This window comes from Hippocampus bargibanti, linkage group LG03 (genome assembly GCF_051943395.1).
Source record: "Hippocampus bargibanti isolate YZ-2025 linkage group LG03, ASM5194339v1, whole genome shotgun sequence".
Taxonomy (NCBI): Eukaryota; Metazoa; Chordata; class Actinopteri; order Syngnathiformes; family Syngnathidae; genus Hippocampus; species Hippocampus bargibanti.
The window spans coordinates 9,430,686-9,457,681 of NC_142736.1; the positions used below are offsets into that span (position 1 = coordinate 9,430,686).

The window sequence follows — 26,996 nt, forward strand, 5'->3', positions numbered from 1 at the left end:
TCTTTGAATCCGTAGAAAATGCATCCGTTTGTTTAGAAACATTAAACAAGATGGAAGTGTTTATATTAAAATATAAAAATGGGAAGCAGAAGAAGATTGATGACTTTTTTTAAATAGCATACATAATTGCAGTGTTATGTTTCATGTACTGTATATGAATGCAAGCGTTTTTTGCAACAATGTTTGTTTTGTCTGCTAAAGCGTGATGATTTTGAAAATGACTGTACATTCCATACTGTGCATTAAAGGACAACCAACATCACTTTTTTGTTTCTTGACTGACATCAGAAAAAGGTTTTATGGCATCTACAATACCCAAAACACGCAGTATGATAAATGCAAAACACCAATAAAAATGACTTCACGTCACGCCAAGACGTCTTGCATTGCTGGAGAATCCAAACAATGGCTTCAGATTCGGAGAATATGCTTTCTTGTTACACATCCATTCATGGATATGATTCAAATACAGAAGAGAAAGAGTAAAGCATACATGTTTGCAATCGATTAAAGATTTACTGTACTGTACTGTATACTGTATCCTATGGAGCCTGGGTACCCTCTACTGGCGGCTTTCGGATTCAACACGGTTCTCAGACAAAACATGCATACATAATGTACAGTAAGATGTAAGCGTTGCAGTTTCCCTGTTGCAGTGTTACTGTAGGTATATGCCCACTACTGTATATGGATGCAATCGTTTTTGCAACAATGTTTAGTTTTCATTCCATACTGTATTAAAGATCCCCCAGTCACGTAACCAGCTTCCGTGTTTATCCTGTCGACGCAAGCACAATAAAAAAAACTAGCGATTGGCCGAGACTGTTGATATCTCACAGCTTTCATTACTACTGGTCGGTCTTTTTAATAACAAAACATAGCCGTTATCACATCCAGATACAAACAAGAGCTGTTGTTACGTCACAGCTGCGCGCCGGCATTCTATTCAGGCACTCTCTCGAACTGTCACGTAACCAGCTTCCGTGTTTATCCTGTCTACGCGAGCTCATTAAAAAAGAACTCACAGCAAAGCTTATATACAGTACTGTTGTTTGACACCAATTAAACCATGGATTTAATAGAAGAATTGTGATATCCGAACAACGTACAAGGCAATCGTGGCTGTGGAAGACTATCTAACAGGTGGAATACAATTGTGAAGTGGAACACAATTTATTGGATAATTTTAACTTTTTTAACAAATAAAAAACAGAAAAGTGGGGCGTGCAATATTATTCGGCCCCCTTGCGTGACTTTGTAGCGCTACCTTTTGCACCAATACAGCTGCAAGTCACTTGGGGTATGTTTCTATCAGTTTTGCGCATCGAGAGACTGACATTCGTGCCCATTCTTCCTTGCAAAACAGCTCGAGCTCAGTGATGTTCGATGGATAGTGTTTGTGAACAACAGTCTTCAGCTTTTTCCAGATTCTCAATTGGATTCAGGTCTGGACTTTGACTTGGCCATTCTAACACCTGGATACGTTAATTTTTTTAATAATTCTTTATAGATTTGGTTTTATGTTTAGCGGATCATTGTCCTGTCGGAAGATAAATCTCCGTCCCAGTCTCAGGTCTTGTGCAGATACTGACAATTTTTCTTCCAGAATGTTCCTGTATTTGGCTCCATCCATCTTCCCATCAGTTTTAACCATCTACCCTGTTCCTGCTGAAGAAAAGCAGGCCCAAACCATGATGCTGCCATCACCATGTTAGACAGTGGGGATGGTGTCTTCAGGGTGATGAGCTGTGTTGATTTTCGTTTGATCGTTTTGCATTGTGGCCAAAAAGTTTCATTTTTTTTCATCTAACTAGAAAACCTTCTTCCACATGTTTGGTGTGTCTGCCAGGTGGCTTGTGGCAAACTTTAAATGAGACTTTTTATGGACATCTTTGAGAAATGGCTTTCTTCTTGCTACTCTTCCATAAAGGCTAGATTTGTGCAGTGTACGACTGATTGTTGTCCTATAGACAGACTCTCCCACCTGAGCTGTAGATGTCTGCAGTTCATCCAGAGTGATCATGGGCCTCTTGGCTGCATCTCTGACCAGTTTTATCCTTGTTTGAGCAGAAAGTTTGGAGGGACAGCCATCTTGGTAGATTTTCTGTGGTCTGATGCACCTTCCATTTCAATACAATGGCTTGCACATTGCTCCTTGAGATGTTTAAAGCTTGGGTAATCTTTTTGTATCAAAATTCGGCTTTAAATTTCTCCACAACTTGGACCTGCTTGGCGTGTTCCTTGGTTTTCATGATGCTCTGTGCACTTCAAACAGAACCCTGAGACCATCACAGAGCAGGTATACGGAGACTTGGTTACACATAGGTGGATTCTAGCTGGCCTGGTAACGCCTCTGCATCCGCCAGGACGAGCTAGAAGTGGCTGGGGAGAGGGAAGTCTGGGCTTCCCTACTGAAGCTGCTGCCTCCGCGACCCAACCCCGGATACGCGGCAGAAGATGGATGGATGGATTCTATTTATCATCATCAGTCAGTTAGGACAACATTGGATCATTCGGAGATCCTCACTGAACTTCTGGAGTGAGTTTGCTGCACTTAAAATAAAGGGGCCGAATAATATTGCACGCCCCACTTTTCAGTTTTTTATTTGTTAAAAAAGTTGAAATCATCCAATAAATGTTGCTCCACTCATGATTGTGTCCCACTTGTTGTCGAAAAAAATACACTTCATATCTTTATGTTTGAAGCCTGAAATGTGGCGAAAGGTTGCAAGATTCAAGGGGGCCAAATACTTTTGCAAGGCGTGTGTGTGTGTGTGTGTGTGTGTGTGTGTGTGTGTGTGTGTGTGTGTGTGTGTGTGTGTGTGTGTGTATATATATATATATACAGTGGTAGGTATTTGGTCGTCGCCGCTTTCCTTGTTGCGAGTTCGAGGTTGCCATTGGCCTGTGGTATACTAAGGTACTTGTAGCTGTTTTTAATATCCGCTATTGTTCCTTCAGGGAGTGAGACCCCTTCAGTGTGGACTACCTTGCCCCTCTTAGTCACCATCCGACTACATTTCTCCAGTCCGAATGACATCCCGATATCACTGCTGTAGATCCTGGTTGTGTGGATCAGGGAGTCTATGTCCCTTTCGCTCTTAGCATACAGCTTTATGTCATCCATGTAGAGGAGGTGACTGATCGTAGCTCCATTTCTGAGGTGGTATCCATAGCCTGTCTTGGCGATTATCTGGCTGAGGGGGTTCAGTCCTATGCAGAACAGCAGTGGTGAGAGTGCATCACCTTGGTATATGCCACATTCGATGGACACTTGCGTTAGTGGCTTGCCATTGGCTTCAAGTGTGGTTTTCCACATCCTCATCGAGTTTGCAATGAAGGCTCTCAGGGTCCTGTTGACCTTATACAACTCCAAGCATTCAGTGATCCATGTGTGTGGCATCGAGTCATATGCTTTCTTGTAATCAATCCAGGCTGTGCACAGGTAGGTATGTCGGGACCTGCAGTCTTGTGCGACTGTTCTGTCAACAAGCAGCTGATGTTTGGCACCTCTAGTATCTCTACCAATGCCTTTCTGTGCTTTGCTCATGTATTGATCCATGTGTCCACTTATCTTAGCCGCAATGATGCCTGACATGAGCTTCCATGTTGTGGAGAGACAGGTTATTGGCCGATAGTTGGAAGGAACTGCACCCTTTGAGGAATCCTTCATGATCATGATTGTTCGCCCTTCGGTTAGCCATCCTGGGTGAGTCCCATCCATCAGCAACTGGTTCAATTGAGCTGCTAGGCGCTCGTGGAGAGCTGTGAGTTTCTGTAGCCAGTAGGTGTGGACCACATCCGGGCCTGGTGCCGTCCAGTTTTTCATTCCTGAGATTCTTTTTTGTGAATCTGCCGCTGTGATGGTAACTTGGGTCTGTTCAGGGAGGTTGCTGTGCTCCTCTTTCAGTCACCAGCCATTGTGCACTGATGTTGTGTGCGACCTCCTTCTCCCATATGCCTTTCCAGTATCTTTCAGTTTCCAGCCTTGGAGGGTCTGCTCTGCTGTTAGAACCCTGCCTCTGAGCGTACTTTCGCAGGTTGTGTTGCGAACATCCTGTTTATTCTTCTGGCCTCATTCTCTTTCGTGTACCTCTGGACAAGGCCTGGAGCCTTTATTTGGCAGTTTTGAGTGCTTCAGGTATGGTTATCTGCATGTACCTCTTGGGTATTGGCCTTTTATTCACAGCTCTCCAGGTCTCCGTCAATTGACTCACATCTTTCAGAGCCGCCTTGATCTTAGCCTCCAACCGTCTTTTCCATGGTGGGTAACGAATCTCGTGGCTTTCATGGTTGCTCTTGTAGCCAAGCATCTCTAGGATCACTGATGCTGAAGCGTATATCAGCTCATTGGTTTCCGTGATCGTTCCGGTCGGGATCGTTCTCAGTGCTGCATTCACAGTTTCCATGAGACTTTCAGGTGGTACTTCACATAGCCGTTGTAATCGGTTTCTTCGTTTTCATTGCCCAGTTTTCATTCTTGCCATGATCTTATCTATCAGGTCAGTTGCTGCTTCGCTCAGCATTTCATTCATTGGGGCTGGCTTCCCAATCTCATCATTCATTGGGGATTGCCTACCAATCTCTGGTTGAACCTCTTCCTCTGATGTGGCAGGCTGGGGCCCTTCACCTCGGAATTTGTGTTGTACCTCATCAATCTCAAGTTGTGATAGCAATTGCCGTTTGTGGATATTGGAACACTGAGCTACTAGTTGTTTCGTGGTCAACCGTGACTCTGGGTTTCGAAGTAACCATTCAGCCCCCATTCTCCGCATGTAACCCCTCTGACTAGAGTTCTTGAGTCGTAGCATTCCAACAGAGCCATGTTATCGCATCTCATCCATCTCCGCTTTGTTCCAGTAGCCCAATTTTCATCAAGGTGCTCTGGTTCCCCAGCACCTGACGCAGACCTTGTTTGGCCGGGCGATGTCTGAGCCGGCATGTCATTCGATTTATTGTCTCTCATCACTGTATGAGGTAGGCATTAGCGTGAAGGGTCTTGCCCATGGACCCACACTGGATGATGTTTTGTGCATTTTTCTCTGCCTCAAGCGGGATATATATATATATACAGTACAGTCTCAATACAATACAGTCTCGTTATATCGATATTCAAGGGAGTCCGAAAAAATATCGATATAACCGGGACTATCGATATATCCGACCCTGTTTGCATGTAATTTTCTCCGTGCGTGCATAGAAATAGTATCGATATAACCGGGAGTATCGATATATCCGATATCGATATAACGAGACTTTACTGTGTGTATATATATATATATATATATATAAATCATATTTTTCAATGTGCGTTTTCAATGCACTGCGTGTTTGCACCGTGGTAGAGAGGAAAGTGATTTCATGACTTCAACGGACAGTTCAGACGGCGGAAAAAATCATTGGCACCGCCCTACCCACTCTCGAGGACTTGCACACTGCTTGAATCCAAACTAGGGTGTGGAAAATCATACTGGACCCTCCGCACCCTGCCCACCACCTTTTCCAGCTACTCCTCTCAGGCAGGTGCTACCGATCCATGCACGCCAAATCCAGCAGACATTAAACAGCTTCTTCCCCCAAGCCCTTAACTCTTTGAACAGTAGCCCAAATAGAACTGTATACTGCCTCTTTGCATTTTTTTGATGATGATACTAGTGCAGCGTGTTCGACCGGAAACAAATTCCTTGTGTGTTCTACAGACTTGGCAATAAGATTCAGATTTTGATTCATCTGTGCTGTATGTTGCACATAGAGCATTGTTGACAGTAAAGCTGACTTGACTTCAAGAAGCAGATAAGGGTGTGGCCTGATGGGTCGTCAGAGGCACTCAAAGACTGCTTCTCCAACACTGACTGGAACATGTTCAGACAAGCGGCCACCTACAACAACAACACCGACCTCCAAGAGTACACAGACTCTGTTACCTCCTACATGAGGAAGTGCATGGATGACGTGACTGTCACCAGATCTGTCACCATCCTGGCCAACCAGAAGCCATGGCTGACGGGTGAAGTCAACAGGCTCCTCAGGGCTCGGAACGCTGCCTACAAAGCTGGCGATGAGCTGGGCCTGAGGACAGCCAGGGCCAACCTGTCACGTGGCATCAGGATGGCCAAGAGACAGCACTCCAGGAGGATCGCCAACCACTTCAAAGACAGCAGCGACACCAGGAACCTGTGGCGTGGGATACAGACCATCACAGACTACAAGCCCACTCCACAGACCTGCGAGAACTCCACCATTCTGCTGAACCAGCTGAACGACTTCTTCGCCCGCTTCGAGGCAGACAACAGCACTCCAGCACAGAAGACCCCACCACCTCCCGGCGAACAGGTGCTGACACTGTCCCAGGACAGCGTGAGGCGATCCCTCAGAGGGACCAACGCACGAAAAGCCCCGGGTTCCGACGGCATTCCTGGCCGTGTTCTGAGAGACTGCGCTGTGGAGCTCACAGATGTCTTCACAGACATCTTCAACACCTCTCTGAGCCAGGCTGTTGTGCCCACGTGCCTCAAAGCCACCACCATTATCCCGGTCCCGAAGAAGTCGTCCCCCACCTGCCACAATGACGACCGCCCGGTCGCACTCACTCCCATCCTCATGAAGTGCTTCGAGCGGCTAGTTATGAACCACATCAAGGCTGCCCTCCCCCCCAACCATGACCCCTTCCAATTTGCATATCGGCCCAACCGCTCGACCGATGATGCCATCTCCACTGCTCTCCACACAGCGCTCACCCACCTGGAGACCAGAGACTCCTACGTCAGAATGCTGTTTATCGACTTCAGCTCAGCATTCAACACAATCATCCCCCAACAGCTCACCGATAAACTGAGCAAACTGGGGATCAGCACCTCCCTGTGCAACTGGCTGCTGGACTTCCTGACGGGGAGACCACAGACAGTCAGAGTTGGCGACAACACTTCCAGCACCATCACGCTGAACACAGGGGCCCCCCAGGGGTGTGTGCTGAGCCCCCTCCTCTTCACTCTGCTCCCGCACGACTGCTCACCATCATCACCCAGCTCCAACCTCTTCATAAAGTTTGCGGATGACACAACTGTGGTGGGCCTCATCAACAACGACGAGGAGACAGCCTACAGGGACGAGGTCAGCCGCCTGGCCACGTGGTGCAAGGACAACAATCTTCGTCTGAATGTGGAGAAGACGAAGGAGATTGTTGTGGACTTCAGGAGAGTGCGCCCCCAGCATGCTCCACTAACCATCGACGGTGCTGCAGTGGAGAGAGTGAGCAGCACCAAGTTCCTGGGAGTGCACATATCCGAAGACCTGTCCTGGAGCCACAACACGGCATCAATGGCCAAGAGATCCCACCAGCGCCTGTACTTCCTCCGCAAGCTCAAAAGAGTTGGAGCCCCGACCCCCATCACGACCTCCTTCTACCGCGGTACCATAGAGAGCATCCTGACCAGCTGTATCACCGTGTGGTACGGCGCCTGCCGTAAGACTCTGCAGCACATCGTGAGGACAGCTGAGAAGATAATCGGTGTCTCTCTCCCCCCCCCTTCAGGACATCTACAACACCCGCCTCACCCGCAGAGCCATCGGGATCGCTGGCGATCCCACCCACCCCTCCCACAGCCTCTTCAGCCTGCTGCCATCGGGTCGGAGACTGCGGAGTCTCCGAGCCAAGACCAGCAGGCTCAAGGACAGTTTCTGCCACCAGGCAGTCCGGAGACACAACTCCCTCCCAGCCCTGCCCCTTCCCACTGCCACACTCACCGAACTCTGAGTACACGCTACATGCTGTACGATCACCCTGAACTCTATTTTTTTCTTCTTTCTCATTTTTTCTGCAAGACCTCATTTCAACCCTTTCTTGTTGTTCGTTTTTGCATTACTACATTACGTCACTTTATATACGTCACTTCCTCACTTTACATATGTCACTACCTCACTTTACATACGTGACTGCCTCACTTTCCATACGACACTACCTCACTTTACATACAGAAATTACATGTATTGTCTGTTGTCAATTGTATGTCTTTTTTAGCCACGTTATAAGTGCCTTGCATGTCTTGCACGTTGGGTCCGAGAGGACATTAATTTCATCTGTGCTGTATGTCATGCATATTAGCATATTTGACAATAAAGCTGACTTTGACTTTGAGAAAATGGAATGCTTTTAAGTGCACCTTACCGTGCAGAAAATACAGGACATATCAACCGCTTCGAATCCATGCACGTAATTTTCATCCTGGGAAATGTCATTTTATATTAAAAGCTACAAACAACTATGAAAACGCCCTGCATCATGTCTCCAGTGTTTAGTTCACTGTCCAGTTCAGAATAAGCCCTTACATCTTAGCAAGGACGCTACAGAGGCAGTTAAATATGAAATATGAGGCATGAAAACCATGCACACAAATACAATTCAGACAACCCCCCTTCCCCCACTCCGAGCGCGTTGGGCTTTCTTTCCATCATTCACCTGCGCTTTATTGAGACACTTTGAGTGGACGGGCTTTGCTGACTACACGGGCCCAGGAAAATGCACAGCAGTGTGCCACAGGCAAGAATTGACGTGTGTCTGTCAACAATAAGTCAGGTTGTGCGAGCCTTCATCGTGAAAATGTTTGGACGGAATCTTTATGGGACAAGGGCAGGTTTCAACATTTGTTGAGGAAGCTGAAGTTGCTGTATGTTGCCACTTTACAGGAAATGCATTACCTTAATATTATATAAAAAAAGGCTCGTATGTGACTGCTAGTATTTATTGATGAAAAGAAAACAATACTGTCATACAAAGTAATACACAAATTGATTGTGATGCATGGGGATCATGAATCAAACTGAATTGTTGATATAATGAATCTTGAAGAAGTCCAAGATGGCGCCGAAGTAGGTAGCCATCGGCAAGTGCACTCATGAGCCTTGCTTTTTTTTCATTTTTTTTGTTGTTTTTGTGTTTTCTTTTGTCCCTTTGTGTGTCGTGGGGAACGGATTGTTCCACACGACATTGTTTTTCAGCATTTTTGGCCACAACATTCATCAAGGAGGAGACTGCTGAGCAGTCGCGCCTTTTCGGCAGCACGAATATGCAGGCACTGTTTTTGATTGGGAGGAATGTCGGTGCCATTTGACTGTCATTGTTGGACAGTTCTAGGGCGATTGGGCTTTTTGGCGCCTGTAACGGGCAGCATTTTTACAGCCTCGCTTTCTTCAGCGCAAAGGTCGGTGCTGTCGGACAGTCTGCGGTTGGATGGATGCATGGCACGATGAGCACGCGATGAGATGTGATGAGCGATGAGATGAGCGCCTGTGGAACTGTTGCAGTTTGGAATTGAAGCGGATTTACGTGTGACAGGAGATTTTGCCGCCTTTACAGCAGCTCCTGTATTTTGTTTTTGCTGCTGTGAAATGTCTACCTCAATAATATTTTAGTACTGAGTTTTGAAGAAAAAGAAAAGTCAATCGAATCCAGAGTTTGACTTTACAAACACTAAGCAATACAACAAAAAAAAAAACCCAAATCCTTTTCTAACATCTTTGTTCCTTCTTCTGACAGTTTATTTGATTTCCAGGATGAAATCATCTCAATGAGTCGTCACCTTACCGTGGTGGAGGGGTTAATGTGTCCCAATGATCTAGGAGCTAGGCCAGACATGGGCGAACTACGGCCCGCGGGCCACATACGGCCCGTTAGTCTTTTTAATCCGGCCCGCCGAACCTGCCCAAATTATAGTAAAAACAGCGTCTAATTACAAAAAGTTAGCGGACAACAGGGCAGATAACTGAAAAGTTGCCTGCCCCATCTTTCACAACCTGAAGCACAATGAGACGACTAATCACATTAAAAAATATTGTCAACATTGTACCTACTACAAATGCTACCTTGCTTAATTTACGGTAAATGCGCATGGCTAGATTTTGCTGCAGTAGTCGATTGTCATTGTGGTGCACAATGCAACGTTTGCATTGCTTCGTACGAGCCACTCAGCCCCTTTCATGAGTCTCACGTACACTTTACAGTCACGGTTTAATGTAAATTTACGTTTTGTAGCGTCACATATGTTGTTGGCTTCTATTGAATCTTTCTTCTGAGCTGAGGTTCTGTGCATCTATTTTGGAAAATGATATGCAATTGCACGACTTTATAACGCTCGCGAAAGTCCGGAAGAAAGCAGCATGCTTCTGATTGGCTGCCGTGACGAGTATGCAAATTTCACTGCAGGTTGCCTATGTCTGTGTGCTCGGCGACGGTACACGTGTATTGTTTGCGCGTGAAGGCGAGGGCGTCAGTGAGGAGTTTGTTGAGCGCGCGGTCAGGACAAACCATCTATGATTTGACGGAATTTAACACAAGTAGGCATTATTGAGCTTGAATATTTCGTTGTGGAATAATATGTTTTGAATGTTGAAAGTGATTCCATTTTTCAATAAATATTGATTTCTTTAACTTTGCCCCTTCAATGAAAACCTATTAAAAACAGACGCAATCTTGATGAATCACAGTGCATATGTTATTTTAATCTATTTCCACTTCCTCCTCCAAGTATCTGCGAAATAGTATGTAAACGCCATATTCCTTGAGACAAATTTATTAACTGATCAGGGATATTTTTCACATTTGAAAGACAGTTAATAAATTGGGTTCTTACTGTGCTATGAGGTTTGTCCACACTACATTTAAAGGACAACCGGCACCATTTTTTTGTGTTTCCCACTGACATTATAAAAACGTTTTATAGCATCTATAATACCCAAAACAGGCAGGCTGATATTTTTACTTAAATGAAAAATACCAATAAAAATGACTTCAAAATGAATCCGGAAATGGCCAGTTTCAGAAGGTCCCCCCCCTTTGTTCGTGACGTCACGCCATGACGTCTTGCCTTGCTCGAGAATCAAAACAATGGCTTCAGATTCGGAGAAGATGTTTTCTTGTTACTCATCCAGTTATGAATATGATTCAAATAGTTCTGAAGAGGAAAGCATAAATGTTTGCAAATGTTTCAAGGAGTCCTCCCATATCAATTCGAGCCGCCAATGACAGCAATGTAGCACCCAGAAAATGCAGAAGATTGCACCCAAGCTCCGTTGGAAATGGGCTGATTTGTGAGCTGGGAATTTGTGTCAGCGAATATCAAATAGTTGTCTTGGTGCAACGATTCACCATGGCGTTATTTATGTGTTTTCCTTCTAATTTCGCCATCAACACGAAGTTTTCAGACCAAACAAAGTACCCAAAATGCATTGTGTGTCGCTTTCTCGGTCAGGGGCGGTCCAAACGTGACGTCACATGGGGATCGTCATCAACTCGAAAACAAGACTTAGTGAATATTCAGCACAAGTCTTCGAACGTAAACGATAGCTATATGCTGTGGAATCTTTGTAAAATGCGCTCAGTCAAAGTCATTTGAAGTGATTTTATAAATTATGGACATAACTTGTCTTGAGGCGTCGGTTGTCCTTTAATGCTTTAGGTTTAGTATTTCCGGCCCAAACACTCCCTCCAAATGCTCCTGGCCCGGCCCCTCTGTCAAATTTTAGAACCCAATGCGGCCCGCGAGTCAAAAAGTTTGCCCACCCCTGAGCTAGGTTGTCTGGGGCTTTATGCCCCTGGCAGGGTCACCCATGGCAAACAGGTCATGGGTGAGGGACCAGACAAAGTACGACTCAAAAGACCCTATATGGACATAAATGGACTTGGTTTTCCCTTGTCCGGACGCGGGTCACCGGGGCCCCTCTCAGGACCCAGGCCTGGAGATGGGGCTCGTTGGCGAGCGCCTGGTGGCCGGGCCTACACCCATGGGGCCCGGTCGGGCTCGGCCCGAAGAGGAAACGTGGCTCCCCCTTCTCCCGGGCTCACCACCCATGGGAGGGGCCAGAGGGGTCGGGTGCATTGTGAGCTGGGCGACAGCCAAAGGCGGGGCCCCTCGACTGCAGAAGCTAGCTCTTGGGACATGGAACGTCACCTTTTACAGGGAAGGAGCCCGAGCTGGTGCATGAGGTCGAAAAGTTCCGACTAGACATAGTTGGGCTTGCCTCCACACACAGCCTGGGTTCTGGTACCAGCACTCTCGAGAGGGGTTGGACTCTCTTCCACTCTGGAGTTGCCCACGGTGAGAGGCGTAGAGCAGGTGTCGACATACTTATTGCCCCCCGGCTCGCCGCCAGTACGTTGGGATTCACCCCGGTAGACAAAAGGGTTGCTTCCCTCCGCCTTCGGGTGGGGGGACAGGTTCTGACTGTTGTCTATGCATATGCACCAAACAGCAGTTCAGTGTACCCATCCTTTTTGGAGACCATAGGGAGTCTGCTGGAGAGCGCTCCCCCTGGGGACTCCCTTGTTCTGCTGGGAGATTTCAATGCTCATGTGGGCAATGACAGTGAGACCTGATTGGGAGGAACGCCCCCCCGATCAGAACAGGAGTGATGTTTTGTTATTCGACTTCTGTGCTCGACACGGATTGTCTATCACAAACTCTTTATTCAAACATAAGGGTGTCCATATGTGCACGTGGCACCAGGACACCCTTGGTCGCAGTTCTATGATTGACTTTGTAGTTGTATCATCGGATTTGCGGCCTCATGTTTTGGACACTTGAGTGAAGAGAGGGGCGGAGCTGTCAACTGATCACCTGGTGGTGAGTAGGCTCCGTTGGTGGGGGAAGACGCCAGTCCGACCTGGCAGACCCAAACGTGTTGTGAGGGTTTGTTGGGAACGTCTGGTGGAATCCTCTGTCAGAAGGAGTTTCAACTCCCATCTCCGGCAGAAGTTTACACATGTCCCGGGGTAGGTGGGGGACATTGAGTCCGAATGCACCATGTTCCGTACCTCCCTTGCTGAAGCGGCAAATCGGAGTTGTGGCCGTAAGATGGTTGGTGCCTGTCGTGGCCGCAACCCCCGTACTCGCTGGTGGACGTCAGTAGTAAGGGATGCCGTAAAGCTGAAGGAGTCCTATCGGGCCTATATGGCCTGTGGGACCCCTGAGACAGCTGACAGGTATCGATTAGCCAAGCGGAATGTAGCCTCGGTGGTCGCCGAGACAAAAACACGGGCATGGGAAGAGTTCGGTGAGGCCATGGAAGCCGACTTCCGGACCGCTTCGAGGAAATTCTGGTTGTGGGGCTGTCTTGGCTGACACGCCTCTGCAAAATTGTGTGGTCATCGGGGAGAGTGCCTCTGGATTGGCAGACCGGGGTGGTGGTCCCCCTTTTTAAAAAGGGGGACCGGAGGGTGTGTTCCAACTCCAAGGGATCACACTCCTCAGCCTCCCTGGAAAGATTGAGGAGGAACAGTGTGGTTTTCGTCCCGGCCGCGGAACAGTGGGCCAGCTCTACACCCTTAGCAGGGTCCTCGAGGGTGCATGGGAATTCGCCCAACCAGTCTACATGTGCTTTGTGGACTTGGAGAAAGCGTTTGACCGTGTCCTTCGTGGAGTTCTGTGGAGGGCGCTTCGGGAGTCTGGGATACAGGAGCGCCTGATACGGGCCGTTCGGTCCCGAGACGATGATGTCAGAGTCTGGTTCGCATTGCCGGCAGTAAGTCGGAATCGTTTCCAGTGAGGGTTGGGCTCCGCCAAGGCTGCCCTTTGTCACTGATTCTGTTCATAACCTTTATGGACAGCATTTATAGGCGCAGCCGAAGCGTTTCAGGTTTCCGTTTTGGTGGCCTGAGTATAGCATCTCTGCTTTTTGCAGATGATGTGGTACTGTTGGGGCCTTCAAGTGGAGTTCTCCAACTCTCTCTCGAGCGTTTCGCAGCCGAATGTGAAGCGGCTGGGATCAGAATCAGCACCTCCGAATTTGAGACAATGGTTCTCAGTCGGAAAAGGGTGGAGTGCCCACTCCGGGTCGGGAGGGGATTTTGCCTCAAGTGGAGGAGTTTAAGTATCTGGGAGTCTTGTTCACGAATGAAGGTGTGAGGGAGCGAGAGGTCGACAGGCGGATCGGTGCGGCGTCTGCTGTGATGTGGACTTTGTACCGATCTGTCGTGGTGAAAAAGGAGCTGAACCAAAAAGCAAAGCAACCCTCATCTATGGTCACGAGCTATGAGTTGTGTCCGAAAGAACGAGATCCCGGATGTAAGCGGCCGAAATGAGCTTTCTCCGGAGGGTGTCCGGGCTCTCCCTTAGAGATAAGGAGAGAAGCTCCGTCATCCGGGAGGGGCTCAGAGTCGAGCCTCTTCTCCTCTACATAGAAAGGAGCCAGATGAGGTGGCTCGGGCATCTGATTAGGATGCCCCCCTGGTGCCCCGAGCATGCCCCACTGGCAGGAGACCCCAGGGACAACCTAGGACACGCTGGAGAGACTATGTATCCCAGCTGGCTTGGGAACGCCTCGGGATCCGCCAGGACGAGCTAGAAGAAGTGGCTGGGGAGAGGGAAGTCTGGGCTTCCCTACTAAAGCTGCTGCCCCCGCGACCCGACCTCGGATAAGCGGCAGAAGATGGATGGATGGATGGATGGAGGCTGAAATCAAATTAACAGTTCAAAATCTAAATTCCAACTCAATTTACGAAACACTTTTCTGGTTGGGTTTCACCACTGTAAAATTCAAAGTGGACCTGCAAGGCGTCGGCCTGCTGCGTGCTGATGCGGATCTTTGGGATGCGATAGTCCCAAGGCACAGTGATGATGCGCTGAGAATTCCTGCTCTGGGACTGTGTGCTCTCTCTTAGAGGAAATGTGACCACATAGTCCCTCCAATTCCTCTGCAATATCCCCACGACGTATCCTGCAAGTTTTATGATTCCGACATTGAAGTTAAAACATGGAGGAGAAATATATGGACTGCTTTGGACAAAAGCACTGAGTAGTTTGAGATGAGAGCGCCCCACCTGTCGGCATGGGCTGACTTTGTGTGTCGTCTCCATTTTTTTCCTCCAGCTGTCCTTCGGTCAGAGCGCCAACCTTCCCTCTCCATTCACTCTTCGGCAACAACTCCACCGCGACCATGTCACCATGTACGGCCCTGTTACGATGCTTGTTTCCATATACCAACACCTCGCTGCTCAGCTCTACAGCAGATGAGGGACAGACAGAGAATACAGGGGAGTTAAATCTTAAGGTCAGTCAAGAGAATGTTTCTTGACTGGAAAGAAAACAAAGACCCAATATATTTTAGCTATCTTTGAAACAAGGCCATATATTTCGATCACTGAAACACCGTACCTGTATTTTTATTGGAGAGACCCTCCGTTCTGACGTAGGCTTCCGTCTGTGCTCTGTGCTTGTTGACATTCAGAGTTCCCTGAACAAACAGAGAGCGATGTTGTGATTGATTGGATTGGATGTTGAGCATAGGAAGATTTAAGGTGACAAAATGTGTCGGCTTGGGTTACAAAACTTAAGTTTGAAATAAAAGGGATGCCACAGTTTAAGCAAAGCAATAACGATCTCACTATGGATGTCATGAGGCCACAAAATAGTCAAAACACAAAAACATGTCGAGATGGTGTTCCTTTTCAATTATTTGAGATCACACATCACGTCATTGGAGTGATCAATGTCCGGTTTTGTTCGGTGCCACAGCCAACATTCAAATAGACAGATTTTCTAAATACAAGTAAATACATTCACATTTGGATTTGTAATAAAACACGTGGACTTGCACTTGTCAGAGACACCTCGTGGGTATAAAATGGTGTCACAAAATGAAAAAAAATGCCAAATTTAGTCATATGCCACTGACCACTAAAAAATGCATGATGGAAAGCCGCAAATGGCCCGCATACAATGGTTTGGACATTTTTGTATTAAGTGGTGCAGTCGTGATAACCATAAGTCGGCATTCCCTCAGTAATAACGGAATATCCGTCAATCCGTCACTGTCGGATGTCTGTTTTGCCGATGAATGACGGAGACACGCCACTGTAGGTGGGAGAAGATGAGAAAGGACCGAAGCAGCAGAAATGTTTTGATGTCACTTAGCTGATGAGCCAATGGGAACAATCACTTCAGAGTAGGTGCAGCTTAATGCAGCCACCGATTCACAGAATTTGATGCCGCAAGCACCAGCATTGTACATCCTGTGACATTAAAAGGAGAGCTTTCCGTTTCCTTCTTTGTAACTTTTGTGATTAACGGAGGTAAATAATGAGCCATGCAACTACAATAGTCTCCGCAGTGTCTGAATTTGATGGAGATGTCAGCTGAAGATGACTCAAGTCACAAATGCACTGTCTGCACATCAGTGAACAGTATTGGCCAAGTTGGGTCAAATTAAAATGCTTCAGCATTATATAGATGTGCTGATGCAAGTTGATTGCTATAAAAACAGAAATTGACAATCTTTACTTCTTTTTTAACCATTTCTGGATTTATTTGCAGATAAACCTTTATGGTTTGTGTTTTCTGTAAAATCGTTGTGAAATTATTTTTTATTATAGCGCAAGACAAATCTGACAGCGGGAGGTGGTCAAGATTTTGTCCTGAACAGTAAAAAAAAAAATATGGTAATGCAATGTTGTGAAATCATTTTCACTGAGATTGATGGCAATACAATGATTGATCATATTGTTTTATTTTATCAGCCGAGCCACCGTGCCTAAGGAAAATTGATGCTTGTTTTTGTTTGTCTTTAAATTAAAGGAGAGCAATAAGGCATTCAGGGTTTACAGACGGCCCTTCCGAATATTTTAAGACTCGGGCTGACTCATTTTCTAGCAAACGAGTGGGAGACTACTTCCTTTCTAATTTGTGATGAGTTTGTATCTTTTTCCTGTGCTCACATTCCAATATGGAGCCACTATTGGTGATTATGACAGGGTGTAACACAGTGGCGACCTGGGCATTTCGTAGCTAGGCCTTCAGTAGTGGTGCTACAACTGAATCAATCCACAGCTGTGACTGTAAAAAGTGCGGTGTAATTCACTACAAGTCTACCAGAGGGTACTGTTAGCCAGGAAATAACTGTCTGACCTTTTCTTAATGATGTCCATCTTTTCTTGAAAAGTCTGTCTTGAAAATAGCTGTAACAGTAAATCTGCAACCAAATCCATTTGTTCGCCTCCTTCAGCAATTGTTGGTTGACAAAACTGCTATTAAATCAACACAATATATTTGCTTATGCATCTTGCTACAGATACTGTGTGCTAGCTCTGGCCAAGATGGTCCTTTCACTAGTAGCTAGTGATAAGAGCAGTTTTTGCAAACAATGATTGGCTAGGTCTGTGTAAGCTCTCAGTCGTACAGGAGTGGTCCATCGATGAGAAGGTTTCTTCAGCTGTCATCTGTACTTTTTTGAAGGTGTCGGACGTTTCGCTTCTTATCCAAGATGCTCCGTCAGCGAACTAAAGTCTTACTGGTAGTATCGGCCCTATATATATATATATATATATATATATATATATATATATATATATATATATATATATATATATATATATATATATATATATATCCCTAATGTCCAGACATGGCTTGTGAATAGTCAATCATAGTTTGCGAAAACTCTGACGTTGACCAACACCTGCAAGCAGTTGCTGGTCAACCTTTTGGGTTGTCAACAGGGAAGGAACAAGGAACCGTTTGATCGGCACATTTTATGCGACAGGGCCCGCAGAACTGATTGTGACGGCATCCAGGTAGATTTCTGATAGTAGTAACAATGATAGTGGTTCAAAGCTTAAATATGAAAACACACATCTGTAAGCAGCACAGCAGAGGAAAAGCAATGAAAGCAAGCTGAAAGACAATTTGGAATTATTTAACAAGAATTCATTGACAAAATATAATTAACAGTCAGTCTGTGATTCAGCTACTTTTAGGCGAGCATAGAAGGCCTTGCAGGCCCTGACTTTCCACCACTGCTGTAACTTGCCTCACCCCCGCCGAATCCGCTGGGCTGGAGTCCAACTCCAACAAGTAAAAAGTAGTACAGATCATAAAATAAAAAGGAAAAATACATAACTACATAATTTTTAATGCTAATTAATTGAATAAATGGTGGCATGCAGTCATTTAGGTGACTAGGATGTCATCAAATGAGAGGAAAAGAGATTACATTCATGCCTGAACAAAATTGAATGCACTTTTATGATGGCGAGTGGCTTCATTGACTGCATGAGATAATGCAACCAATAATTCACTAAATCATGAATTTTGAACATCTGCTGTGATTATTTGGTCAACGCAAATGACTAGCTTTGATAAGAGGACTGAGAATATAACTACATTAAAAATTACAGGAAGGACCACAAGGATGCAACACAATAATGACTTTACATACAGTGACTGGATCTGTGGACTAACTGATATTGAGTTTTTAATTGCTTTTGTATACATAATAGTTGGGCCTCTGCATGCCTGACCGCAGATCACGGACGAAACTTTACAAAGTAAATTTTTGTCCCCCGTAGTCGAAAATTTGACTGTAAACAAGCTGTTCCTTAATGTAGCAAGGTCACAACTTGGCAAACTAGGTAGCATGGAGGTGTCACTTGACAACAAGGAAGCACTGGAATGTACAAAATTTAATGAAGACACCTTTGGAACTTTGTTACCAATTGTGAAAAAAATGCACAATGTGGCTGTTTTAATGTTAAAAGCAGCTCCTCCGGTGCCAATTCATCAAGCATTGTGTCATATGACCAAGGGAGCCGGTCTCAGTTAAGATAACATAGACACTGTGTGGAAAAGTCCTATATCCAAATTTTGTCCAGGTCATCTTTTTGAATCAAATTTAACAAGCGAAAAGCTGAAGCAGGAAAACATTTTGTGATTACCAAACACACATAGGACAAAACACAGAAAACAAGGTCAAATTTGCAAAATAATTATATTTTGAACTGAGCTCCATATGCAATTTGTAAAACATCAGATATCTTAAAACGTTTTTTTCCTCAAACTGAATAAAGCTCTGCATCATTGAACTCTTGATGCTTTAAGATGCACAAGTACAACTTCAACACAAAAAGAGATGCGGTACCTGAATATAGCGTCCAGATTTGATACCAGCCTCCAAGATTTCAGCTGGTAGATGGTCAGTAAACTCTTTTTCAGTGCACTCGCTTTCCTTCTGCTGTAGGGCCTGGCAAATCGAGCTGTACAATTCATGAGCTGCCCGTAGCTCTGACCAGAAGTTTTGCAAATACTCCTAGGAAATGACACAATTATCAGGTTTGTACTATGCATCGTGGCAAATGACAGTAGCTTGCTCTACTATACTACTAGACGGAGCTTTCTAACCATGTTTTACTCGTCTAAGGGGTTTCAGAGAGCACAAAATGGCAAATGGCGTTTCTAAGCAAATAGATGGTTACAGGTCCCTCACCAATCCAACAGAAAAAGGAACTGATTTGATAATCAGTCATGAATTTCCTGAATTAAAGAAACACATACAACATTTCCATTGTTTTGGCAATTTATGATTCAACTCTTGTCCGAAAGGCCCTGACTAAAAATGTAGCAGAAAACCTCCAAATACGAAGCATTGTTAATGCATATTATCAACACCAAACGAAATAAAGGTGGTGATCTTAACTAAAAGGCTGTTGTATGCACTCTCCGACAGGTCACCAAGATGGCTTGCTCCAAAAATAGCTCACTGTTGATGGGGCATTGTGATTTTCTAGGAATTATGTATTAGTGATCATTAGTGATGAGCCCGACTGTGCCGAGGCTCCGAGGCCTGTGCTGAATAAACAGGTGAAAGCATTTGCGAAGTGAGTGAGTGAAGTCGAGGCATCGGTCGATTTTGCCTGTGGCCACACCCAAAGCCTTAGAACGCACATGGCTGCGCCGATGCCTCGCGAGACAGGTTTTCAACGTCACCACCCACTCGAAGATTCGAAACAAAATGGTTCAAGGAAACGGCAATGAACTGATGCCTGACACTGATCTTCAATCGGATTTGTTCTGCATTGGACTCACCGTTCACAACGAAAAAGAAGAGAACATCCACTGTCTGGGATCATTTTGAGCAGATCTCTCCTAAAATGGTACAAGTTACAATAACCAGTGCGAATATATAATGTAAACTACTGTGACAACAAGGTGTATCCCTCATTTTAACGTCTTCTACTTGATGATATTTTAAAGGGCGAAGTGTAAAATTTGTTCTAAAGAACCGAACACCTTCCCTTCAACAAAAATGAAAAATGAAATGAAATGAAAGGTGTCTCTTGTTCAGTGTTTGTGTGTCAATGTCTTAAGTAGAGCAATTATTCGTTCAAGGAACACAGGCGCATTCATTCACGTCACAACTCCCTGCCATGTTTATGCAAGAGAGAGCTAGCTAAGAAAAAAATGAAGTTGGCACAATTCTCAGTTTTATCTCAGAAGTCTGACTTAGTTTTGAAAGGCGCTTCTAAATGAAATGTATTATTGTTATTATTATTCTCAGAACCCTGACTTTGATCTCAAAATTCTGGCTTTAAAGTGAGGATTCTCAATTTAAAGTCTGAATTCTGAGATAAAGGTGAGAATCCTGCCATGTCTATTATATTTTCTTCATTGGCCCTTATCCTCTTCCATACATTTTAATTAAATTTTAAATGTAATTAAAGTTTTAATCACTGTCTGTGTCAAGGCATTTATTATCCACATGAGGGCGCAAATGAGGCCCCATGATGCATTGGCCAAAAAGTGAAAGTGTGTGTAAAGTCTCATTGATTCATGATGTGTCATTTTCCCATCACTAGTGATCATTTGAAAACGACAATCGAAGACATTTTTGGAAATGGATGTCATTTATAGAAACTAAGTGACAGAATTTATAAACACGATCAGTCTATCCATTCATCCATTTTACGATCCGCTTATCCTCACAAGGTTCGTGGGGGGTGCTGTAGCCTATCCCAGCCGTATAAGGGCAGTAGGCGGGGGACACCCTGAACTGGTTGCAAGCCAATCACAGGGCACACAGAGACAAACAATCATCCACGCTCAGACTCATACATACCTGGAGGTATGAGTCTGATATACATGTAAATTGTTCAATCAGTCTGCCATGCATGTTGTTGGGTTGTAGGAGGAAACGGCAGCCCTGGGAGAAAACCCACACAAGCTCAGGAGAAAATGCAAACTCTACATAGGTAGGACGAAGCTGGATTCTGCACTGTGAGGTTGACGCACTAACGATTGGACCACCGGGCTGGAACATGTCTACACATAAATGAATGTCACTAACGTTTAATGTCACTCACAAACCTTCATTACCACTACCTGATTAGTTGATTACTCGAGTAATAGCCATGACACTCATTTTGATGTTGTTTTGGTCAACTTTGCCATGTTAGCAGATTATTTTTTCACCCTTGCCCTAATGATATCATTAGCCACATCGCATCATAACAAAAGTAATTTTCCGGGCCCAATTGTGATAGCTGCATAACTTCACACTCCTTCCGAGTGCAGCCGTTCTTCTTATGTCCATGGCCACTCACAACGCTGATTAAAATAATCCATTATAATCCACACTATCTGCCAACATCATATTATTTATGTAAATGACTCAGGCAGATAGTATGGATTAATTTTGGCAGTTTTTATGCGAGAAAGAAAATGACAGAAAGCATAAGAAGGCTCTGCGGTCCAAAAGTAAAGCATTATCTTTTCTTTTTGACATGTTTTCATCTGGTTAGAGTTTGTGTTTCTTCAATTCCCCAACCAAATTGTTCGGCTTGATAGATGAAAAAATTGTGTTACATTGGCCAACAGCGAGTTGACACAGCAACGGTATTTCTCAAAAACTGTGTGCGCGTGTAGTGTGTGTGTGTGTGTGTGTGTGTGTGTGTGTGTGTGTGTGTGTGTGTGTGTGTGTGTGTGTACGTGTGTGTATCAAACTGGAAGTGTGAACCACAAATCCATAGTCAAGAAGTAGCTCTCAGCTACAAAAAAGATTAGTGACCCCCTGCTGTACGTAGTACATTGCCGTAATGTGAGAAACCGGGCTGTATTCAATCCAGTACCTGGACAGAGATGACGTACACTCCAGTGTGGAGACTGCTATACTGAGCAATAGTGTCCTGGTCTTCTGTTATCATCACGATATCCATCATACCAGCTAGGTGGTTATAGTACCAAACTGCTGCAGAGTACACACACCTGCACACACAAACAAACATGAAGTCACTACACCCTCTATGCTGTGAATGAAATGGAAACACGTACATTCATTTACAAACGAATACTGACACTATTAATTACAACTATTGCAGATGACTTTTTCAAACAGCGGTGCAGAACCCAGTAGTCGTATTTCAACTATATTTGATTGAACCCATTGTACAATTGTAGAAAACTGGGCTTGAAAGTAATGAAATAATTACAACTGAAAAACCATTTTGGTTATCTGAATAAAATACAAATGGAAATTATTTTTAAAAGATGACGCAAAGGCAGATAGGAATGCTAGCATTCTGGTGTATTTTTCATCCAGGGTAAAGTCCAGATAACAGATGTTTTGGATATTGGCCAGCAAAAGTTTCAGCCGGCCTCAAAAGTCTTTTAACCGAATCTTCAATCAATCTTCAAGGCCGGACACCAACTAGCCTCTGTTCTTTTACCTTTTGCAATGGAACACCAAAACCATATTCACATAGCAATGGTATTTGCTCAATGCAAGAGTCTAAGTGTTGATCACCTAACCCACACCACCGGAAAAACTAGCGACTTCTTGTTGCAGACTTTGCATCGATCTAGCATGGTGCAGGAGCTGAGACTGAGATTGATCGTTCTCTATAAAAGAGACATTTGGTTTCAATCTGTGTCGGTGAAAAGTCAGATTTTGGCTGGCAATCATAACAAGGCAAAAAACAGTGAGAACATATTGTAGGTTAGCAGTAAAATGTGCAGCATGCTGAAGGCAAAAAGTACAGTTGTTCGCTCAATACTTCAGTCTTCTTTGCAACACTTGATTGATAACTGTACACACCAACAGTGTACCGGTTGTGGTTTGAACACAACGTAGGGTGTCTGGTTTTTCAGGAGCGACTCACCTGGTCTGCCACGTTTCTTGACTGTCACCATTCTCCCGCTGACTGAAAGAAAACTCTTGGAATTCATTCGCAAACAGAACACAGTCATGTCTGGGGTCTTTGAGCAGGTTTCGCAATCGGTTGTATAGCCTACCCAGAGGGAGAAAAAAAACATGAGACAAAGAAGCAAAAATCATTTTCAAATAAAATGTTTTTGCCTTATATAAACAAGAGGAAAGTAGTATGTGCAGGTGGTCGTAGAGATGACGAAATAATTAGTGACACCGAATGGATTAGCAAATGAATCAGCGCTGGGTAATAAATCAATCATTTGGATGTGTTACGATCATCACATCCGGTGTATATCAACTTTTTTGTAAACATTTTTTTTAATTTTTAACAGTAAGAAAAGGTAAAACATGGTCATATGTTTTAGTACATTGAACATCATCTGTTCCGGACATCAAAACAGAACATACATAAAATAACCATCTCAATAAAACGTATTACATTTCTTGCACTTCCACATAAGTTTTTATCTTGTTTTTGTGTTTTCTTTTGCCACTCTATGTTGTTGTGCGTCGTGTGGAACGGATACGGATTGTTTCACAGAATTTTTGGCCACGGCATTCATCAAGGAAGAGACTGTGCTGAGCGATTGCGCCTTTTCGGCAGCACGAATATGCCAGTACTGTTTTTGAACAGACAGAATGTCGTTGTCATTTGACTGTCCTTGCTGGACAGCTCTGGGGAGATTGTGCTTTTTTGCGTCTGTCATGGGCAGCATTTTCACAGCCCCACTTTGTTCAGCGGAAAGGTCGGCGCTGTTGGAAAGTCTGTGGCTGGATGGATGCATGGCTTTAGGAGCCCGCATTGACAAGAAAGGTGCGTCAGCGCAGAGTGCCAATGCATCTGTGGAACTGTCGCGGCTTGGAATCGAAGTGGATTTACGTGGGACAGGAGATATGAGACAATCTCTTCTTGTCAATGGATGCTACAGCCTTGTGTTTTCTTTCAACATTTAGCTCGTAGTAGACGTGCACATTGCACCATGACGTCTCTGATCCAATGGTGAAAAGGACACTTTGACCTCTCCTCTTTCATCTAGAATTGCTTCATGTAACAAAGACGGTACAGAGAGTGCTTAAGAATGAATGACTCTCTGTGCCTTTGAGTTATCATATTATTTGTTATTTAGTTTTTTTTTTTGTTCTTTTGACTTCAATATGGCGCCGCATGAGTGGCTGCCTTTCCAGCAGCTTATGTATTTTGTTTTTCTACTTTCATTCCTATCATAAAGTTTGCTGCTGTGAAATGTAAATTTCTCCACTGCGAGACTAATAAAGGCAAACCCAATCCAATATGCAATGTTCTGTTCACTGTGCCATATAAGAAAGAAAAGAAATGAGATAAAAATAAGAAATAACATACAAAATAATAACAATAATGAACAAAATTGGTGTATATCAACTTTATGTTACTACCGGGTTGAGTGAATGCAGGTGCGTGTGGTTGCGGCTGCTCACCTGCAGAAAAATATCCTGTGACTGTAAAGTGTCCTTGAGAGTTTTAAAAGGCTCTTATAAATGAAATGTATTATTATTATTATTATTAACGCTTCATGTTTCAAGTGGATTGAATTACAATTAAATATAAAGACAATATTTTAGTGAAAACAACAAAAGTTTGTAAAATCACGGAAAACTAGAAATCCACTAATTTGATATGTTGTGCACAAGTAATAAAACAATGTAATGATAAATAATTAAACATTCACTAGATTCCACTGTCGCAATGGCTCGCCGAGGGAAGACGTAACTGCAAACTGGTCCGAGACAAAATAAGTTCTTCAGTCACATATGTTGTTTTTCCATCGATCCTATGTGTTCAAGGGACAATGTAATCTCTGATCTGGTATTACATCAGCATGAACTCAACCAACTGTATCCATCTCACGTTGTAAGAAGGAAAACGTCATCAGATGAATGATGCAACATTTTAGGAAACCGCAGTAAGCAGAAACATTCGACATATTGCAAGGAAACCAGTCAAGTAGGACTTCTTATTTCAACTATATTCATCAGGCTCGTCAACAGCACAATTGCCTTGTATAAAAAAATGTGGTTTTACTGTTTATATTGAAATTTAATTTTGTCCTATGTTAAAGTTTGAAATGACTTAAAACTTAAAGGACAACCGATGTCTCAGGACAAGTTGTGTCCATAATTTGTAAAATGGCTTCAAATGACTTCTACTGAGCGTATTTTAATAAGATTCCACCGCATATAGCTATATTTTATGTTAAAAAACAAAAAAGTGACGTTGGTTGTCCTTTAAGAGTTTAGTCATCAGTCCTGACCCCTAAATTTTAATAACCAACTGCGAGGACTCTTTCAACTTCTTCTGACCGATGAAACATCACCATGGCAACCAGTCGACAACTGCAACACACACACACGCACGCACACACGTGGATCTGCAAGTCTGCAGTTGCCTAACTCCATGAATAAGAAATTACTCAATTCAATGTTGGATTCTAAATGTTCTCGGAAATTGTGTCTGCCTTACTGTTACTGCATGAAAATTTTTATAAACTCCTAAGGTTAGGCTATGTTGTCAAAAAGGATACCGTATACTGAAGCAAGTTTAATGAGAAAGAATTAGATTGATGAGACAAAATAATGTGAAGATTACGGATTGCAACTGTCTCTCAAATCCAACTTTTTTGTCTCTATCAAAGTAATGACAGTGTGTTGGTTTGGTCCTACATTTTGATTTAATCGCCAGCTACTCAGTACTTGATAGCACACGCATGCACGCACACACACGCACACCCACAAACAGTATTTTTCTTACCTTTCATTCTATATAAACAGGCAGAACAACTTCAACACAGGCTGTTCTATCTCTCCAGACACAGAACAATATGATGCTCGCCTATCATTCCACCCCCACCACATAAGATTATCACTTTCATTATCCATATTAACATTTTTGTCCCCTATATAAATACAGTAAAGTCTCATTATATCGATATTCAAGGGAGTCCGAAAAAATATCGATATAACCGGGACTATCGATATATCCGACCCTGTTTGCATGTAATTTTCTCCGTGCGTTCATAGAAATAGTATCGATATAACCGGGACTATCGATATATCCGATATCGATATAACGAGACTTTACTGTATACTTTTCTGTTTGTTCTGTGTACTTTATTTAGTTCGGCGAAGAAAAAAACGTGACAAGGAAGGCAAAGACAATTGTTGGTGGTTTGTAATAGAGTGAGCGATCTACTACTTTTTAAATTTTACTTGACCGAACCACCGTTGAGTACCGGGAACCTCGTTGTCGTGTTGTGTAGCTATTCAAGACCAGAAAATAAAGCCAACACACTTAAGTGCTATGTAAACTAGAATGATGATAAATTGGAAAAAAAGTGTCCACACCTGCGTCCTTTGCAGTGATAGGCGGCTTGGCAGGCTGTCTGGGTGTAGATGATTCCCTGCAACTCTCTGAACTCCAAAATCTCCTGGTAGTCAACCACCACACCCACATCAGGCACCACATAGTGGGTCAAATCTCCTGGCAATACTTTTCCATCTGTGAAGGTTTGATAGGGATTCAAAAGGAAGAATTTTTCCACTCTTTACCAGGCAGCGACTGGATTATTTAATATTTGCTATACATGTATTTACTTTCTTTAAATCAGCTCTGATACTCCAACCGTGATAACTTGCACTGGTGGAGACAGTCACTTGTCACCACTAAAACATCACCTGTGTCATCTAATTTTAGGAGCTCCATACAAAGTGAGAGCATTCCATACTTATATAATATTTGTAAATGCAAATGTTGGTATTGCATTTGTAGCTATTTTATATTTTTCATTGTTATGGTTGTAGTTTGCACGAACTTCACTGCAGCATGGTGTTCCAAAGTCTTTGTTAAATTCCATTCAAAAGAAAAAAAATACCACATACAGTTTCTAGTAACTTGACAGACAATTAACCTTCAACATTATATTCAAGTTAACAGAGATTTTTCATTAATCATACCTATTTAAAGAAACACACAATTCAAAATTAATGTTCCTTCCTTCAAA

At 43.9% G+C, this 26,996-nt stretch overlaps 1 protein-coding gene across 1 annotated transcript in view; it reads right to left on the reverse strand.

Annotated features, from left to right (window-relative positions):
- Positions 1 to 26,996, reverse strand: part of dis3l (DIS3 like exosome 3'-5' exoribonuclease) — a 53,804-nt gene that overhangs the window by 25,555 nt on the left and 1,253 nt on the right. The window contains exons 2-8 of the mRNA XM_088991835.1: positions 26,341 to 26,494; positions 22,913 to 23,041; positions 21,884 to 22,019; positions 18,901 to 19,068; positions 15,144 to 15,222; positions 14,810 to 14,989; positions 14,537 to 14,706 (exon numbers count right to left, since the gene is read on the reverse strand). Coding sequence (XP_088847961.1) covers positions 14,537 to 14,706; positions 14,810 to 14,989; positions 15,144 to 15,222; positions 18,901 to 19,068; positions 21,884 to 22,019; positions 22,913 to 23,041; positions 26,341 to 26,494 — 1,016 coding nt within the window. The remainder of the gene's footprint in view (positions 1 to 14,536; positions 14,707 to 14,809; positions 14,990 to 15,143; positions 15,223 to 18,900; positions 19,069 to 21,883; positions 22,020 to 22,912; positions 23,042 to 26,340; positions 26,495 to 26,996) is intronic.